This window comes from Mus pahari, chromosome 2 (assembly GCF_900095145.1).
Source record: "Mus pahari chromosome 2, PAHARI_EIJ_v1.1, whole genome shotgun sequence".
NCBI lineage: Eukaryota > Metazoa > Chordata > Mammalia > Rodentia > Muridae > Mus > Mus pahari.
In genome coordinates this window covers 27,736,419-27,756,535 of record NC_034591.1, presented here as the reverse complement: position 1 = coordinate 27,756,535, position 20,117 = coordinate 27,736,419, and the positions used below count along the sequence as shown (strand labels likewise).

The 20,117-nt window shown below is 43.9% G+C and overlaps 1 protein-coding gene across 2 annotated transcripts in view; it reads left to right on the top strand.

Annotated features, from left to right (window-relative positions):
• Positions 1–20,117, top strand: part of Slc25a13 (solute carrier family 25 member 13) — a 179,779-nt gene that overhangs the window by 148,091 nt on the left and 11,571 nt on the right. For both annotated transcript variants that reach the window (XM_021189155.2, XM_021189161.2), the window contains exons 14-15: positions 450–590; positions 19,631–19,769. In XM_021189155.2, coding sequence (XP_021044814.1) covers positions 450–590; positions 19,631–19,769 — 280 coding nt within the window. The remainder of the gene's footprint in view (positions 1–449; positions 591–19,630; positions 19,770–20,117) is intronic.

The following is a 20,117-nucleotide window of genomic DNA, read 5'->3' as shown; positions in this document are numbered from 1 at the left end:
TTTTGTTCTCCACAAAGCTAACATCTCTGTCCTGAAAGCTTCCAATCCATCACTGGGTTTTGATTCACATCAGTCTCTAGCTGCATTTCCATTCCCTTTTAAAATTTAGTTCCTTTTTTGTGTGTGTGTGTGTGTGTGTGTGTGTGTGTGTGTGTGTGTGTGTGTGTTGAGAAAGTCACAGAATAACTTGTCGGGAGTCAACTCTCTTTCCACCACGTGAGTCCCAGGAATTGAACTCAGGTCCTCGGGCTTGGTAACAAGCACCTTTACCCATTTAGCCATCTTACTGATCGACCATCTGTTTTAATTGGTAGATAGAACCGAGTTATCTGAGACCATCAATCCATGGTGATAGAATATCCCAAACTTGGTTCAGTGAAAATCTTCTTCTTGCCTTGATCCCTTCGCATGTTTCAGCTTTGATGCTAAGTTTTCCCTTTTCTCTTTAGGCTGGAGGCTCCCAGGTGATTTTCACAAATCCTTTAGAAATTGTGAAGATCCGCTTGCAAGTGGCCGGAGAGATCACCACTGGTCCCCGAGTCAGCGCTCTGTCTGTGGTGCGAGACCTGGGGTTCTTCGGCATCTACAAGGTAACTTTTCTTTTACTGGTTGGCGTAAGGATTGTTATTTTAAGCAGAGAAGAGTCAGTTCTGCTAGAACCCATAGGGCACTATCATGTCAATTAAGACAGTTTCCCTTTCTACCGTCTGCCAGCAAATTACCCTCAGAGACAACGAGGCAGAAGGACTGTATGGGAGTGGCTTCTGATAGAGTCTCTTCAGTGGCACTGACCTCAACAATTGCCTGCAGCTTTTTTTTTTTTTCTTGGACTTGTTGATATAAGAACTTGGTTCTCTTTGTTAGTGTGTGTGTGTGTTACATGGGGTTGTGGGTACACACATGTTTGGATGTGAGAACACATGCTGGGATAGCCAGAGGTCAACATTGAGTGTCTTCTACTACTTTCTATTGTTTTATGATATGTGTTCCTCACTGCATCTGGAACCCACTGACTGGCTAGACTGACTTGCAATGAGTCCCAGTGGCTCCTGCTTCCACCTTCCCAACACTGAGGTTACAGGCATGTGACCACAGCTAGCTTTTTACTGTGTGCCCTGGAGATCCATACTGCCATCTTTAACCTTGCAAGACAAGCAAAAGATAAGCCGTCTCCCCAACCCCAAACCGAATTCTTAGATCAAGAACTTTCTGATGTTACATATATTCTGTCACCAGGTAGCTTTCCTGGTAAATAATTGGTAATAATTGGTGCCTCTTCTTAATTATTATAAGTCTTGCTCATTTTTTGTTTATAAAATGGTTTTCCAGGATGACAGTGTCAAGTTTTAGTGGAAATTTGAAAAGTTTCCCCTACTTTTCTACCACAGAATTGCATTGGAATAGCCCTTAATACCTGTGCTTGGGAGGGCGAGACAGATAGAGAGTTCAAAGCCAGCCTGATTTACAGAGAGAGTTCAAAGCCAGCCAGAGATGCACAGAGAGACCTTGTCTCAAAATGTAAAATAAAATAAAGTTATCTGCATCTATGCCCAGCACTAAATTTTATTGAACGAAAGGTACCCCACTCTTTTCCAATAAGATTTTAATAGAATCTGTTGCCAACTCAACAGGGAGGAAATTCGAAGTCTGCCTATAGCAGCTTAATTTATAGATGCAGAAAAATAGATAATTAATAGAGCACACACACAAATCGATGTTTTATTCAAAATATTTGCGTGGATTTTAAATGTTTAAGCAGTACCCCAGCATTCTTTACTGTGTTTTGACACAGTGTAGGTTGACTTCTAGAATGCACTGTCTTTTTCACCTAAGCCATGCACGTGAAGTGCTTTTGATGTCCGGGGCCCTAGGAATTTACCCTATAGCCACTTAACACTGAGACACTGAAGTCTTCCCTTCCCTGCCATCCCATTCTGAGCCATTCTGAGCATTTAGGGCCTTCAGCCAGTGTGGTGTTTAACTTCCCATTCCCAGAGTACTTTGTTTCTGGGTTCTGCAGGTGACCTCAGTGAATATTCAGAATTGCTTCCAGTGGAGCTTCCTTTAGACCACTCCACCCACCCCAGATGGCTCTCTGCATCTCTCCAGACCCCGTGATCTGAGTCTCTAGGATTAGATAGAATGTGCCCTTCTCTACTGGGCATTGTCTAAGAAGGGAGCTAGGTGCATGAGCTAGTTTGGAATAAATTCATGGTTATGGAGTGGGTTTGTTTTTAATTCTGCATATTTGTGTGTGTGTGTGTGTGTGTGTGTGTGTGCATGGGCATGCATATCAAGGTCAGAGGACACATATGAAGAGTCATTTCTCTCTTTCCACCTTTACATTGGTTCATGGGATCACACTCAGGTGCCAGGCTTGTAGCGGCAGGCTTTACCCACAAAGCCATCCCCAAGGCCCTTGATATGTTGGCTCTTTTGTTTTTAAATAGTACCAAAGATGCTCATCCTTTCATTGAGCGGCGAACACGGTGTCTAGAGCTATTTTGTTTGCACATGTATTACCAGCTATAAGAAGTTAACAGTATTGTCGAGAGCAAACACCCTCTGTTCTAACATTGTAGGCCCTTGCCATCTGTGACATGATGTAGTAGTAGCTTGTCACTTTGACAGGATGCCAGGCAGCCTTTCAACAAGCTGTCTAGTAAAAAGCACTTGGTTCGATAGCAGGGACTGTTATCAAAATATCTCCTTAGATGAAATGGTAGAAACTTGTTTGCTGATGCAAGAGCAGACTGTGTGACTCTTGCAGGTGACACCAGGCTGGGGCTTGATGCTTTCCGTCTTCATATTATCTCTCAATCTTAATCCCCTGTAACCCTCCTTGGAAGTCACAGGCACCCTGATTTTGGAGTTGGGTGAGCAGCGGCTGCCAGCCAGGTATTTGAGCTGAGACCGAGAGGCTCAGCCGTTGCTTGTTTGCACTTTTGTGCTAAAGTTGCTTTTCTGAAATGAGCAAGCTCGCTCGCGTTTGAGCAAGAGCGCTCTGCCATACATTAGTTAATTACTAGTCTAGTGGTTTAATCTAGTTCAGAAGCATTCCACAAGGCTTGGCGCAGCCTTGCAAAATGCTGTTTTGGTGAATTGGTAATTACCACATGAAGTTACTAGTGACTTTGAGCCGAAAGGTTGATTTCGTTGTGTGAAAGCACCCTGACCATAACCTTCCTTCAGGCATCCCCATCAGCCAAAGCCCTAGAGACTCAAAGGTTGCCCAGCCGTTGGGACCTCTCTGGTGATGTCTGCTTGTGGCTTCACCCCAGACAGCTTCAATTTTGTTATTCCAGTTTTGTTTTGTGAACTGGACTCCAGGCCTTTCTACCCCACTGTTCCTTGGCCAGACATCTCTTTAAGAAGCGCTAGCCAGTGAGCTTCACGACTGAAGTTGTCTTGTGGTCCCAGGGGATGTTGTTTGGTGCGGTAGAGCTTTCTACTCCCAAAGTGTTTCTAGGTAGCTTTAGCACATTAGAGAAGATGCAAATGGCAGGAGCAACCCTTAGTTGTCCCTTCAGGTAAGCCTTTAAGAGGAGGACCCCAGTCCTAACTTTTATTGGGGCAGATGTTCTTCCTTCTCCTTCCCAGGCCCCCCCTTTGTTTGCTCTGTTAACATTACAATACTGGAGGCCCCAGGGGTGTGCGATTGATTTGGTCTGTGTGTTTAGGATGGCTGAGCTTAACCTTAACTGAATTGATTTGACCAAGCTTTCTGGTTTTTGTTTTGTTTTGTTTTGTTTTCATCAGGAATTGACTTGCAAAGTACCTTAGCCTTCTGTGACCTCCCAGTATATGGCAGTTAGAATATGTGCCTAAAAAAAAAAAAAAAATCTGCAACTGAGAAAATCAAAATGTACAGTAAACACATTACACTGCTGCTGAACTTAGAAATAACTTAGTGAAGATGTAGCGGACTATGCAAACAAAAACTGGTAGCACTTGAGATCTAGTTAAAGCAGACTGGAAGGAGATGATGGAGTCAAGGCCTCGTATGTGGATGTGGATAGAGCTCTCTTACCCTGGTTTATGGCCTGCGTTCTTGTAGCATAAACTAAATCGTCTGCTATAGAAAGAGGACTGTGTGAATTTACCTTTGTGTTGGCGCTGTCAGTTTATAAAAATTATCCTATTATTATTATTATTATTATTATTATTATTCCTATTATTAAATGGAAGCCCGGCGACTGGAGGTCAGAAGATAGTTTCACTAGAAAGCAGCAGCGGTCCAGTTGGCCTCTGCAGACAAAACTTGGCCACCGAGGAGTAAGGATGGGCACCACCCTGCTTTAACAGAAAGGGTTTCGCTGTAATCCCAGGTGTCAGCGGCCAGGGAGAGGCCACCTAAGAACATGGGCTCCTCTTAGTGTGTTCTAATCACAGTGTTCGCTTTATTACACTGCATTGGGCACTGTTCAGATAAGTTTGTTTTTAAATCTGTGTACCTCACTTAACATGCGCAACCATTTTTGTGTCACTAGATTGCTGGAGCTATTGTCGGTGTGCTCTGAAGGCGGGTGTAGCATCAGCTTATTTGTTTCCAAAGCTCAAATCATCCAGGGTACGAGAGTAAAACTCTAATTCTCTATAACCCAAACTGTACTAGAGTGTGAGTGCCTTATAAATCCAGCCTTTCTAAACACAGTGCGTCCGAGGTCTCTTCTGCCATGTTCATAGCCACATGGTTTTAAGGTGTGTGTGTGTGTGTGTGTGTGTGTGTGTGTGTGTGTTACTAAGGAAAGTTCTTAAACTAGATTCTTATCAGCAGCAGCAATTGTTTCTTTCTAATTTTGTAGATGTTGGAAGTAGGTTATAACAAATTCAAGAGATTAGTGAAAGAGAAGCAGCTTTCAATACACTAATACACGGCAGAATGGGACACAGCACAGAGAATGGCTGGCACACTGATTTGGTGTTTTGAAAGTCTTCCAAACTTGAGAAGTCCCTGTCTTCTTCTCCTACAGTCTGGGACTAACGAATAATCTGGGCCTTGAAACTGTCCCTTGGCTGGGTGGTGGTGGCGCACACCTTTAATCCCAGCACTCGGGAGGCAGAGGCAGGCAGATTTCTGAGTTCGAGGCCAGCCTGGTCTACAAAGTGAGTTCCAGGACAGCCAGGACTATTCAAGAGAAACCCTGTCGAAAAAACAACAACAACAAAAAGAAACTGCCCCTTTTTCTAATCACAGGCTCACTCATATAGCATATCTCCTATGACTTTCCAACTCTCGGAGTTCCCAAAGAAGCTGATGCCAGCTGCCAGCCAGAGGAGAGAGAGGCCTGGAAGCCCCCACTTATATCTAACTAGTGAACTATAAGCATCATCCTGGAAATGGACTGTAACATAAAGAGATATGGGAAGTTGGATGGTGGATTCCTGTGTGTGCTTGGCACACCTTTGGGAGTGTATGTAAAACACAGATTCTTAGAAATGAAGTTGTAGATCACTTTGGGTAAACACTTCAGTATTAGTGGACTTAATCGATTGCACCTGTTTATCAACTTCATTCTATTACTATTACAAGCACCTATGAGAATAGTTACCCATGTGTCTGTTTAGCTTTCAGAGTAGCTCTTTTTATGCATCTCTGTCCCACGTGAAGAAAGCAGTTGTGCAGGTATTGGTTGGTTTTTTGAGAGCACCTCAGTTGAGAAGGGAGCACGTTGTCCCTTTGCATCCACCTTAGTGGCCGTTCCCACGTTCCCATCTCTGCTTTTATCTTTTAACTGGACCTCTGTAGGAGCCTCCTGAGGGCTTTCTGTGACTCTTGGTGTTTCCAAAACCCAGCCACTGGAATAATGTAAATAAAATTAATCCACTCTCTGAGCACACATGTGTTATTGTTTATGGAAGCTTTATTTATAATTGCCCAAAGCTAGAAGCAATGAAGATGTCCCTTGGTAAATGAGTGGATGAGCATACTGTGGTATATTGGACAATGGAAAAAATGCTAAAAAGCAATGAGCTGGGGGCTAGAGAGAGGTTTCAGCAGTCCATAGCACTGGCTGTTCTTCCAGAATACCCAGTTTCAATTCCCAGCACCTAGATGGTGACTCACAACTATCTATACCTCCAGTTCCAGGGAATAGAACACCCTTTTCTTGTCTCTACTGGTTCCGGGCACACACATGATGCACCAGTGTACATGGCAGGCAAAACATTAATAGGCATAAAATAAAATTAAAATTGAATTAAAAAGGAAAATGAACTATAAAGCCATGAGGAGGGACAGAGGAAAGGTAAACTCGTGCCATTATGTTGAAGACACAAGTCTGAACAGACTACAGGACATCCTGGAAGAAGAAAGTGCAGAGGCAGACTGAGGAAGGCAGAGGCAGCCTGGGGAAGGCAGAGGCAGCCTGGAGAAGGCAGAGGCAGCCTGGGGAATGCTCTTACTCTGAGATCTGACTCTGGGCCTGGCTCTGTTGTGGCCACTTAGAAGGTGGCAGCGAGGAGCTGAGGTGCTGCTACACACAGTTTGGAAGGTAGGAAGAGTCAAGTCTGCCTTCCAGAAACCAACACGTGAGATCGTTGAAGGCTTAGCCCTGCATGTCTTACCTCAGCTGGCTCATTCTCAGGAAGGTGACCATTGTAGTGCGGTCACATCTCAATTACCATCTGCTAGGAGCTCGTATGACCATCTGACACCTTCTCCATGCCTGTGCCTCTTTGTTCCTCAGTGTCTGTGATAAGGGACTTATCTTGTTCACTGCTGCTCTGTAGCCTTTTCTGGCACCTGAGTAGACACCAGATAAAGGATTGTTAGGCAAATAAGTGGTAACCGGAAGCCAAATCTTTTTCCGATTACAGCGAGGGTATCCGCGTACAGGAAACAAGTGACCTGCTGCATAATGACCAAAGAACAAGCACAATACTGCAAAGTTGGGATGGAAAATGGAGAGATCGCTTTCTCCCAGCACGCTCTGTCTCAGTGCTGGGAAGGAACCAGGCCGGGGTAGTGACGGAAGCATGTTACTATCTCCTGCTTGTAGTCATGCAGCTCCCAGATCTCTGGATTGCAGTCTATATGCAGTCAAGAACAGCTTAAGGGGAGTGCAGAGCTAAGAGGGAGGCGGATCCCACTCACAGCAAAAAGGCCAGGGGCTTCCTGAAGGAGGCGGTGTGGAAAGGCATCACATAGTTAGCTGAGTGGGAGGCTTGTTATAATAGCCCAGTAAGGTCTGAGGACAGGAACCATGGTTTCAGCTTGTAGATTACCATGATTTATAGTAAGGCATGGAAGAAGAGAAGACCGCAGCTGTGGCATGGAGCAGTTGCCATTAGGATTGAAGTTAAGGAAGTGTCAGTCCTGCAAAGTCCTGAGAAGCACAAAAGGGAAAGAGTAAATGTGGCAGTGATGGCATTTTTGGAATTTCAGAATTGGAGAAGCTTCAAGAAACCTTTAAAAGCTCTTTTGTCTGTTCTTCTCCCTTTTATTGAGGAACAGAGGTCCAGAAATGTAAGGAAACTTAGCTAGGTGATGCAGACAAGCAGGGCAAAGATGAACTTTCCTAATCTGTCTCCAGTTTTCTTCCTCCTGTGAAGGTCCTAGAAGGCAGAGGGATGGCCACAGAAGATGCTGTGTGCACATCTGTGGGTACGAAGCCAGGGGAGTGTTGATATCTCTGCCTGCAGAAAGCTAACATGGCACAGAGAAAATCAGTGAGACAGGAGTTACAGGTGGGGGACAGAGCAGCTGAAGCTAAAAGGTGGAGACTGGAAAGGTCAGAGCAGCTTGGGGAGGAATGAGAGGAGGAATGTCCAACAAAGGGCGAGCTAAGGTCTCTGACGCTAATGATGCAGGCCAATGGCTAGCATTAAAAAGCCAGTGGAAATAGAATCGTGGAAACAAGGCTCTATGAGGAAATCCAAGCATAAAACAACTCATCCTAGGAGTTTTACTGTGAAAGAAAATAGCAACTAGGAAAAAACTAGAGTCAAGGATTAATGGTTTCTAGCTGAGGAGGGAGCAATGAGAGATTACTATTACAATGGTTTTTTATTGTGTTTGTGTTTGCAATGCTGGGGAACCAACCTTGGGGCCTCCTCCATGCTGGGGATGTGTCTTAGTACTTGGATCACCTCCCAGATTGTTGCTGCTGCTGTTGTTGTTATTGCTGTTTTTATTTGGGAGAAATTTCTATCTGTCGACAGAAGAAAAGGAGCCAGTGAAGGCAGTCTTTGACACAGCTGAGGCTGGCAAGGTCAGCTACGGTTAGGACGTTCAGGATTGAGAGAGAGAGAGAGAGAGAGAGAGAGAGAGAGAGAGAGAGAGAGCGAGAGAGAGAGAGAGAGATTCAGAGCTGGGGCAGCATGTGTGTAGTTACAAGTTCATTCAAGCTACTGTTTACGGAGAGCTTCTTCTTCTCCCAGNCTAAACACATATGTAATTCCAGCATTTAGCATTTAGGGGGCCTGGGCTAAATGAGACTTGTCTCACAGAGAGATCACCCACTCTCACAAGACACAGGGAGGGAGGGAAGGAGAGAGACAGAGACAGAGACATAGAGAGAGAGAGAGAGAGAGAGAGAGAGAGAGAGAGAGAGATTCAGAGCTGGGGCAGCATGTGTGTAGTTACAAGTTCATTCAAGCTACTGTTTACGGAGAGCTTCTTCTTCTCCCAGGCCCACACTTATAGCCGTGCCTGCTCTATATCAGTTAATCCTCACCACAGTCCATCAGACAGACACTCTTTCTTTTTAAGCTCCAAATTACAGCGGAGTAAAGGAAGACTTGATGGGTTTAGGTTATCTAAGTGATGAGTCTGGACTTCAAACTCAACCGCATCCCTCTTTGAAATTTGATGTATCTTACAACATTTATTGAGACAGGTAGGAAAGGACACATGCACGGTACCTTGAATTTTCATGGAAGTAGACATCTGTGTGCACATAAAGCACATTAGATAGAGCTTAGCACATAGAACAGATGATGCATTACTTACTAATCATAATTTTTAGCTGGAGGGTGTCAGTTCAAAGATTATGAATGAATTTCTACATGCTCTTTCAATTTTTGGCCTAGCCCTGGGTAACCTTTGAGGTTCTCTATTAAGTCCTTCTATCTGCCCCTTCCCAACCATCACCATCACTTGGACTAGACATACTACTTACTACTATGGGCCTTTAGTTCCTTATTTGTTGTTATTTTTGAAGGATTGGGGGGTGATTCCTATTTCGTAGGCTAGCTTCAAACTCTATATGTAGCCAGGGAGGATGACCTTGAACTTCTAACCCTGTGGCCCTCTCCTTAGCACCAGGATTACAGACAGGTAGGCTTCATCACACCCAGCCTGCTTAGAACACTGGGAGAGCAAGTGAAGCGAAGATGGGTTTTAGAAATGTGATTTTTATAGAACAGTACCTGGTGGAATTGAGTGTTTAAATAAGCTGTAGGAGAGGGTGGTGCTTAAAAAACACAAATGATTGTTTGGTCATTGTCTTAATTACTGTTCTATTGCTGAGAAGGGATACCATGACCAAGTTGGGGACTTGCTAGAGGTTTAGTCCATGATCATCATGGTAGGAAATAGACAAATATGGCACTGGAGGAGGGGGGGGCGAAACACACACACACATACACACACAAGACACACATTTAATGTATATGAGTTTGCTGTTGCTGACACACCAGAAGAAGGCGTTGGATCCCATTTCAGTGAACCACCATGTGGTTGCTGGGATTTGAACTCTGGTCCTCTGGAAGAGCAGTCAGTGTTTTTAACCACTGAGCTATCTTTCCAGCTCCTGATGTGATCATTTGTAACCTCAAGCCCAACCCCAGTGACACACCTACAACAAGGGCACACCTCATAATCCTTCTCAAACAGTCCCACTAACTAGGGACCAAGCATATGAGTCTGTGGGAGCCAATCTTATTATTCAAACCACAGCTATCCTTCTGTTCAGTCACCAAGTGTTACATGCAAGCACTCAATTAACTGAAGTTACAAAGATATATATGAAGGCAGTGGCCTTCAAAGGGACCGGTGTTGAGGCCCTGGAGGAATGTAAACATGGCATTGTGGTCCCATCAACTTCTTTAAAGTATTTTAATAGTCAACACCAAACATTCAGAAAAAGGGCTTATGACAATGAGACATTACCTTGTTCACGCCTAAGTGTCTGTGAATCTGTCTTTCCAGAGGCAAGCATTTTTAGCAAGTCTATTATTTTGTTTAGTTGCTTTCAATGTTTGGTCTGTTATCTTTACAAAAAGCCTCAAGTATCTATCTGTGAGACTATAATATACATAGAAAGAATGTAGACTGATGATAACCCTCTATTCATAGACTACTCCCAAAATATTTTTCCAGAAGTGACGGATATGTTTCTCTTTCTACCAAGCCAGACTTTTCATTCTCTGTTCTCTAATTGTGGCTGAGAAATGTAAACTAAGGGACAGCCTGCTAAAAAAATGTTAATTAATGCCGAGTTAAAAAGATAGATCTGTGGCAGCCAGAGGCCTGTGTGGAGATTGATCAGTTAAAGGAACTTGTATAAATGTCTTTAGTAGGATTGGGTTCTTCACTAAAAGCAGTTTGACTCTCAAGCTGAAAACTGTACTCTTTCATGATTTAGTTGTGAAGCCAGAGTTGTTTCACAGCTGGCACAGTTAACAGAATTTACCTTGGCTGTCTGATAGAACAAGGTACTGAGCATTGATAATGGCTATTGGTGTCACCTTTTTGGAGGACCCCATACTGGACATTATACTAGGCACTTTATGTTAATACTAAATTTACATGAAATGTCTCTCTATATAGTTTATAAATAGGGAAGTTGACATAGAGAAAGGCCTCTGATTGCAAGGCCTGTGTTCTGGCTCCTACACGGAGCAACCATGATTTAGAATCCAGTCCGTATTCCAATAATAGTTTCTTTGGAAGCCATCCACTTCTTGCCTATCTGAAGTGAGGTCTTCCCTTCCCATCCGCTTTACAATGGGTGAGCATTCGGCAGACTCTGTATTCCATGTTAACGCTTGCCATAATTAGGGCTTCTATTGCTTCAATGAAACACCATTACCAAAAAGCAAGTTTAGAAGAAAAGGGTTTATTTGGTACACTTCCATATTGCTGTTCATTATTGAAGGAACTCAGAGTAGAAATTCAAACAGTGCAGGAACCTGGAGGCAGAGCTGATGCAGAGGCCATGGAGGGCTGCTGCTTACTGGCTCGATTCTCAAGACTTGCTCAGCCTGCTTTCTTATAGAACCCAGGACCACCAGCCCAGGAATGGCACCACCCACCATGGACTGGGTCCTTCCTCCTTGATTACTAATTGAGAAAATGCCTTACAGCTGGATCTAATGGGGGCATGTCCTCAACTGAGGCTCCTTCCTCTCTGGTGACTCTAGCTTGTGTCTGTCGGACACACAAAACCAGCCAGTACGAAACTGGAAGGGAATTCGGGCATAGCTGGGGTCATCCATAACTGCTGGTTTATTGAGAAATAACCTTGACTGAGTGTAATGAAGGGGTTAGAAGAAATGAGAAGCTAATCATGAGGGGTACTGCATGTGTGCGCCTCGGTGCTTTGAAGGAAGCTTGGAAAGACATAGTCTAAAGTTGGGGTTAAGGATTCCTCCAGGAAGGGCTCTCTATAGGGTTTCCGGCCATTGCCAGAGCGTCCACATGTTAACAACTAAAAATGTGGAGGGACATACTTTGGAAAGGCCTTTTCCTGAGTTTTAGTAAGGAAAGGAAAACAAAGGTTGGCGAATTTAGCAGGCATTTGTCCAACAGATACCTTAGTAATGCCTGAAGTACTGAGAACTAAAAGCAATGGGTGGACTTAGGATTAGTGGTCACAGAACTTGGGAGGGTATTTTGCTCTCAGAGGTCACCCGTCTGTGCAGACCCAGACCTGTTGGCACGTGCATCCTTTCTACCCAAGCACCACTTCTCTGACCTGGTCCCTGGTGCTAAACAATCTTCCTCCACAAAACTCCAACCACCAAAAACTATACCGTTGATGGATGACAAACTAACCATGCACCTTCCCACACCAGTTACAAGGCGCATGCATGGCCTTGCTTATCGGGAGAAGGAAAGTGGAGAGGAATCCCTTTTCTAACAGTACGGAGGTTAAGCTGGTCTGACTTGAGTTTACAGGCTGAATTTGTACTTCCCCGTTGGGGGTGGGGGATGCCAGGCTGGGAGTGTCCCTATGGGACTGACACAATGTAACACTAGTCTTCTGAGAAAGAGCCCACTTTCAACCTTAACCTCCAAGGATTTTTCAGATACTGTTCCACGGTGAATAAAAGAGCAAAGATCTTGAGTCACACAAGGCAGAAAGGGAGGACAGGAACGGGAAGTATTCTAAATGAAAATGTGAAGATCTTAAAACTGTAGGAAATAGAAACTGAAGATTTATTAAAAAAAAAAAAACTAATAAGTAAAATTATGATCATTAGAATTGTGCATTCAGTGGGTGGCCCTGACAAATTTGAACACAGCTAAGTAAAGAATTAGAGAACTGGAAGGTAGGACTTATTCAGAAAGCAGAGAACTCGAGACTGAGAATTTTGAGATGACTTACTAAGTATGAAAGAAAGTTGGAAGGAAAGGCAGTCCCGATGGCTGAAGATTTCCGGGACTAATGAAGTATAACAAATTGCAGGAGCAGAATGAATCAAAATATTCAATCTCGATGCAGCTCATTCAAAGTGCGGAGTCGTCTCAGGGATGCAGAGAGGCTCCGCCTCGGTGCCAGAGATGATGACAGATCCCAATTCAAAGGACAGTCCTTCACATGGTGTCCTCATGGACTTTTCAGACTAAAATTCCATACTTTGTAAAAGTATGTTTTAGAAACAAGGGTAACAAAAATCTTTTTAAAATAATAAGAAAGATTGACAAAACTCAAAAAGCATGTCAAGTTAGTCATTAAGAAAGAGAGATTAAGCCAGGCATTGTGGTACTTGCAGGAGGCAGGGGTACACAGGTCTTTGAGTTTGAGTCTAGCATGGTCTACATAGTTCCAGACTAAAACAGGACTACATGATGAGACCTAGTCAAAAAAACAAAACAAAACAAAACAAACAACAAAGAAATTCTATCACTATAGCTCTGTGTCAGCATCCTTTTCTAGAACACATGAGCCACGGACTCAAGCCCCAGTTCTATTTAGAAAGAGAGAAAAGGAGGAAATTTACAATATGTGTAAGGAAGAAGAAAAAAATGAGACTAGGTAATCATGCAGCGGGAATGAAATAGAAACACTGGGAACTGTTTGACAGCATTGTCTTCATATTTATATTAATATATAACATATAAATATATAATACTGATGATGTGAGACTAAAGTTCTACACTAAAATATCTGTCATAGGGCTTCCGTCCATCTGAGTGACAGCCCTATTGGTGACAGAGCAGCTTACAGTCACACAGGAACTGAATCAACTGTGGGGTTTTCACCAAGAGACTCCAGGCTGCCACGATTTTTTTTTTTTTATCATTCCAATGAAATTAAGAAGAATGGCACCAAAGTCTCCCCTGAGAGCCAGATGAGAAGCCCTTATATTTTGTATTCAAATCGAAGTCATTGGCTGTTCCCTGACATCTTCAGCTGCTGGCTGGTTAATTGGTTTTAACAGCAGTGCCATCTTCACAGCAGCTCTTGACACTGGGGAGAATTCCTAGCAAGATCCTGCTCAGGTCCCATGTTATTACCATTATGTGGTCATACACAGAAGTTGGGATGATGCTTTCAAACATACCAGAGTTTTCGTTTGCATCTCATCCCAGTTATTTACCTGTAAGCAGTTTGTATTTTACCTGAAGTACATTACATAACTCTCCACCCCCTTATTAATGACACTGGGTATTGAGTCTAGGGCAGAAACCCCCCCGCTACTGCCTGGCTGTGCATGGAAGGGTTAACTTTCTGAGGGGAAGCCAAGAGGAATGCTAAGGGATCAAGACATGACACGCTGCCCATTGTTTGCAGCTCCAGATCAAAATATACAATTATGCATGCCAAATAAATTCTAAAACCTGTAAGGTTGGGAGAGGGGGGTGGCTCTGACGACAGGTGCCAGGAGCATTAAATAACCTCCGCAGACAAGGTGCACCACTGTTGTCTTGAATGCTGTGGGGGTCCCCCAGTCTGGCATTTTCCCCTATGCTAGACAATGTGCATTCACTGCTGGAGTCTCTGTTAAGCCCCAGTCCCCCAGACCTGCTGGCTCCTGGTGCCCGACTGACACAGAGGTGCCTTTGTGAGTGTAATTACCTTTCCCTGTGTTAGAAATAGTCTGTTTAGGGCCCTGTTTGCAGATACTGCTAGAATAAGCAGGAATTAGCATGCAAAAAGACCTGCCCTGTCTCTGACGTCTTTATCAGCACCATTCCTTAGGACTGGCTTTCCTGACTAAAGTTAGGTTGATGGGGATGCTGGAATACAACTAGAGAAAGAGCTTTTAAAGGAGGTGTGTGTGTGTGTGTGTGTGTGTGTGTGTGTGTGTGTGTGTGTGTAGAAGACAGGTGGAGGGCAGTTTTGTGTGTTGTTTCATGAGAGTCTAATGCCTAACAAAACTGCTGGAGTAAACTTGAATGGATAGTTCCAGGACAGCCAGGGCTATACAGAGAAACCCTGTCTCGAAAAACCAAAAAAAAAAAAAAAAAATTGATTAAAGCTCCTTTGGGCTTTCAACTGTTTCCACATCAAAAACTGGAGGAAAAAAAAATGATTCTTTTGTTGTAAGGATACTATGGCCAGCATCCTCAAGCTACTAATGATCCCTGCCAGTTGTAAACTGTGAACCTGAAGTGAGCCTGTCTTTAAAGATGCTTGTCTTATCTGCAAGTAGCCACGGTGATAGAAGGCATTGGAATAGTCCAGAATTGGGAGTACCGTTCAGCTCAAAATCATTTGCATATTAGGTTGCCTGGAAATGCTTTTTATTGCTTCCATTTGTTCCTCAACGAGCCTCTCATTAAAAAATAATAATAATCATTTCCCTTCTTTGGAGATATAGGTTAATTTTGTGATTAGGTTAGAGGGCTGTATTTGTGTTTAGTAATTTTCCGTATGTGATTTTACTGTGTGCGCAGAAAATTCAAGGCCAATCAGAAGATAAAGGAAAATTCACCTGGATAACTAATGAAAAAAAAAAAAAAAAAAAAAGGGCCAGAGACTAGGCGTTTTCATCCGGAAGCAGAAAGAAGGGTTGAAATGGCACACTCCATGTGATTTATTAATTTTCAGTAGCCGAAGTTGTGATTTCCACATTGCTGACGCAGGCTGCAGAGCAGCACAGCTCGTCTCTCTGTTGCCGGGTCGCCTGTTGAGGATGACTTGATCACTTAGGAAAAACTTTATACTGGGCAGGTAGAACTCAAACCAGGCAGCTTCCTCTTTGGAGACTGGGCTGAGAAAGTAGGTGTTGGCCAAAGAATGAAGAATTTATCAGACCATCTGGTAGAGAAGAATTCTCTTCATCCTTGGGACCTCCTAAAAACCCTTTCAGCATCGTGCTTCCCTTTCCATTGTGTGGGAGCGACAGGTCAGGGATTGCCTAAGGCAGCCCTGCAAATTGGCACCTGCCTTTGTGACTAAGACCTAGAAGGAGGGAGTGGTCAGGGAAAGGAGGCCCGGGAAATTGAATAGGTTTTGAAGTTACCTCTGCACGAAGATTGGATTCTGATGCCTTGGCGAAGGTCACCTTCTGACTCCAGCCGAATGATTTGCTGAAAGGAGTCTCTTGAACAGGGACAGGTTTAGGGAACAATAGAGGTAGGTACCAGAGGAAAGGCGAAGAAACACAATCCTTCTGCCCACATTTGCCCCTCTCTTCTTTGTGACAGTGGGTAGGTCACAGGATGGTGACAGGCGTTACTCACACCTTCCTGCAGCCCCCTCCCTCCTCTGCCCCTGGTGTCTGAGAGTATAAAGTAGTTCCTGAGCACCTGCCGCCCCCACTAATGGAGTGGAGGCTCTTCCCGTGGAGTGTTCTCCCTAGCTGAGTAGGTAGAGAAGCACTGTTAGGCCCTTGCTAGCACAGCCATCCTGCCCAGGGAGGTTTTCTTCCTGACCTGTGTTCTATGTCTCTTATATATTCTCATATCAGTGGCAGCCCAAGACCTCTAACGAAGCCTAAAGTTTGTTCAGGATTGTATAAATTGTTTGACCACACTGCCTGTTTCTTGAAAGAATGTAGCCTACTCCTACTGAGTGCTCATAGTGTACAAATACTACTCCTACTGTGTGCCTTACTGTTACCAGTGCAGCTCTGCTTTTCTTACCGGGCCACTTGCCTTCCTTCCGTCTTTATTCATCCCTTCAATCTCCTTACTTCTTCTCACAAGGATGTATAATTGACTCATGCTTTCCAGAAAGGCGGGAGATAGTCTGATGTTGGGAAATAACGATGCTCCTTGGGGAACTCCCTGTTAAGCATGTGCCCTTGCTCTTCCTGTGTCCCAGGGATGTTTTTCATTCATGGTCCTCACCTTCTTCTGCTTGGCCTTACATCACGTTAAATCTATAGCACCTGAAACAGACCCATCTTGCCTTTTTTTTTTTTTTTTAGCCTTAGCATTCTGGTACAAAATGGCTGTTTTCCGCTACAGTTGGCGAGTCTCGAACGAGTAATGGATCTGTGTTTCAAAAACTGAAATTATGGTTTTGCTTTTGAGAATATTTTTCAAAGAAGCAATCTAGTGCCCTTCCAGAAAGCTAACTTATTCTAAAGTCTCTTTTGGATCTTTCGAAATGTGCTCCCTCGTACTGACATCACCAAAGCAAAAGACACTGGCATCGAGAACATGCCTGCCACCCCCTAGGTTTGGTTAAGGTGGTTTATAAATTAAATCAGGCAGTCATCCCTAATCTCCGATTTCTTCCAGTCTGAAGCAGGCGATACCAACACTGAAACGGACAGGTATGTAAGCATGAAAACTCTGAACGGCACGGAGAAGATGTAGACAGGGTGGAGCCATATGGAATCTGTGGCTGTCCATCTTCTCCCTAAAAGATGCTCAATAGAGATGGTGGTGTTTGGGGGTTAGATGATGAATGAAGCGATGGTATTTAAAAGGTCCGCATCCCCCTCAGAGTGGTCATCAGAGAAGGTGAGGAGCTACAGGGACTGGCCACTGTGGTGGCTCGGATGACTGGAGCATTGATGGCTGTAACTGACAGGGGTTAGGTTTGTCAGTGAGAGGCACCAGGAGGGGGAAAGCTTTGAAAGGGGTGAGAACACGGGGACCTATCTGCAGGGTATCCCAAACCTAGGGCAGAGTGCTGACGGAGCAGGTAAATACAGTCACAGACAACACAACGAAAGGCCGAAGGGGACACTACAACGTTCCTGATCAAAAGAAAGCAAAGCCACGCACTGTGGGTTTCGGGAAGAAAGGGATGAGTCAGAGCAACTTCAGCCTGGCCTGAGCTCTGGAGCTGCGCTCATCTTCCCGTTGACAGCGCTAGAAAACATTTACCACGCTTGCTGTGGTGATCTCTAAAGTGGCAGCAATGAACCCCAGATTAAATCTGTAGGTTTTTAAATACACATAATAATTATAGCCGAATTTCTTTAGAGAGAAATTTAGTTTCCTTGGGGAAAACTATTATTAGCAAAAACATAAGAACAGGACAGAGGTCTGCCTATGAAATATAACATTGGAGAGCCTTACGGCTAGAGGTATAGTAAAAAGAAGACTTTATAGAAAGAAACATATCAATTAAGAAATCTTCATGATTTAATTGGGGAGTAATGTGAGGTGATTTTTACAATGGGAGGGGGAGCCATATTTAATCCATCTTTATTGGAACTGCTTATTTGGTGTGCTTCGCATGGACAACAGGCATGCGTGGACAGGTAACTAGAACTCGCAGGAAAGCCTGAGACAAGATTCAAATTGGAGGAGAAAAGGAGAAATTAAAAGGGGGTGACTACTTTCCTGAGATTATTTAATAAAGAACAAGTCATAACGGAAGCTGTGGGTACTCCACGCTGCACTCTATGGCAAACCTCCCCAAAGCTGAGAGCTGGGGGACACATCTCAGCGCCTAGAGGTTTAGACTTCTCTGCACTTACCTCTAAGATGGCATTGGAACACGACCTCCATACGCAGCTGATAGATAAATGTCCCGGGTGTGAAATGAGGACTTAACAAAGTTCTTATTTTTTTATTCGACATCTAACAGTTTGGAGAATGACGACCTACTTGCACGAGCTGACTAGCAACACCATACCTGAGCGGTAGGGGTGGGGGTGCAGCCCCCTTTTTCTAATGCCTTCGTGCAGAACGAGCACACAAAGTCTCCATGGGTCAGTCAAAAGAGGACTATCCCCATCCAGTCAGATCTGGACGGCATCCAGATTCCAAGCTTTTGTTCTGGTTGGAAGGTTGAGCTAAACTCGGATTAAATTTAATAGGATTAGGTATAAAGTTCCACTTGTATTACTTGTGTAAGACAACTAATTAAGTTGCAGTAGGCCTGGGCTAATAACAGTTTCTGTGGAAAAAAAAAAAAAAAAAAAGACTGCAGGCTTTATATATACCCCAAGACCTCGGTTGGAGTCAGGAGTGAAATGTATTTGGTAGGGAAAGTCAGTTACGGTGATTGACAGAGGAGTGGCGGTGAGAGAGCTATAACCAACCGGAGCCCGCATCAGACAGACGCCCTCGATACTTCACAACTAGACCTGCATACGTGCCATTGGATGCTGCTAGATCTGTTGAGTCTGGGTGGATTCGTTACTTCCTTTGGGGAATTTTTTATAATTGGTGGATATTTGGAGCATTAGAAATCAATGAAAGAAACAGTATTAAATCATTAAATCTTGAAAAGATCATTTCCTTCCCACTCAGCCCGCCTAAGAAACAGTGTATGTGTTGTAGCTTGCCCTGTAACACCATTATTTTTTTTTTCTTGGTTTCATCAGTGCTTGGAAATCTCAGTATGGCATGATTTTGGCATCAGAAATTATTTAGGGAAAACTTCAGTTCTGGAGTTAATAGTTCTACATTGAGCTCCTAAATGTGTCAGAATCATGGTAAATATTGTAGGGTAGGCATTCATCAATATTTCATAAACCCTAAACAAGGAAAAGGATCCAAGAACTCTCTAAAAAGATATATTTTTATGTACATGTAATTTTTTTTTCTGGGAAAGGCTCCAACACGTTCATCAGATTCTCAAATAATATAAAACTTGGACGTCTCCCGTAGCACCTACACAGCTCGTCTCTCTCCTCCTGTATAAGCAGAGAGGCACCTTGACCCTGGCCTTCTGCCTTGCTATGAGCCCCCACACCCCAACCGATCTTCCTTGAAATGCCAGTGACTTCTACCCATTGAGACTTGAAAAGAGTCACAGACAGGGTTCCAAAATTGTTTTAATTGACAGCCCAGCCTCAGAGTAACCGTGAACTCCCTTTTCCCATGTCTTCACACCCTGTGACAAAGCTAGTTGTGTTTGGAAGAGCGAGCCTGCCTCTTGTTGCTTTGAGAACCCCGGTTATGTTTTACTCCCCCCCCCAGTGTGTGAGTACAAATTTGGTCTTCTCCAGGAATATTTTGTTCTGAGGTAAGTTCCAGAGAAGCCTGACCTTCTCAATGGGATGTGTGTTTCATGTGGTTTTTCTTCTCCTTGCAAACTCACAGGGTGCCAAAGCGTGTTTTCTGAGGGACATTCCTTTCTCGGCCATCTACTTCCCGTGCTATGCCCATGTGAAGGCTTCCTTTGCAGATGAAGACGGGCAGGTCAGCCCCGGAAGCCTGCTCTTAGCTGGTGCTATTGCTGGTAAGTCTTATCCACGCGGCACAGAGCTTTCCCACAGCCCCACCCCTAAACCCTCCAGGATCTAGCCCGACTCCACCCGTGTTACACAGATAGGGCTTTTTTCTGACAGTTTTCCACTGAGTCTATGTGACTTTCTTTGACTAGCTTCTAGAAGGCAGATGAGAAATTAATTTGTACTTTGCCACGTTAGATCATTAGAAGAACTTCAGCTTTTAGAATGTGTTTGCTAGTGATTCGTTCATTTTTATCTATTTCTTTGTTTCTTTAGTTTCTGTGATACTGATAGATTCTAATTCAAATTCCGTATTATTTCCTAATTTTTACTTAGTAACACAAAAATAAAAATGG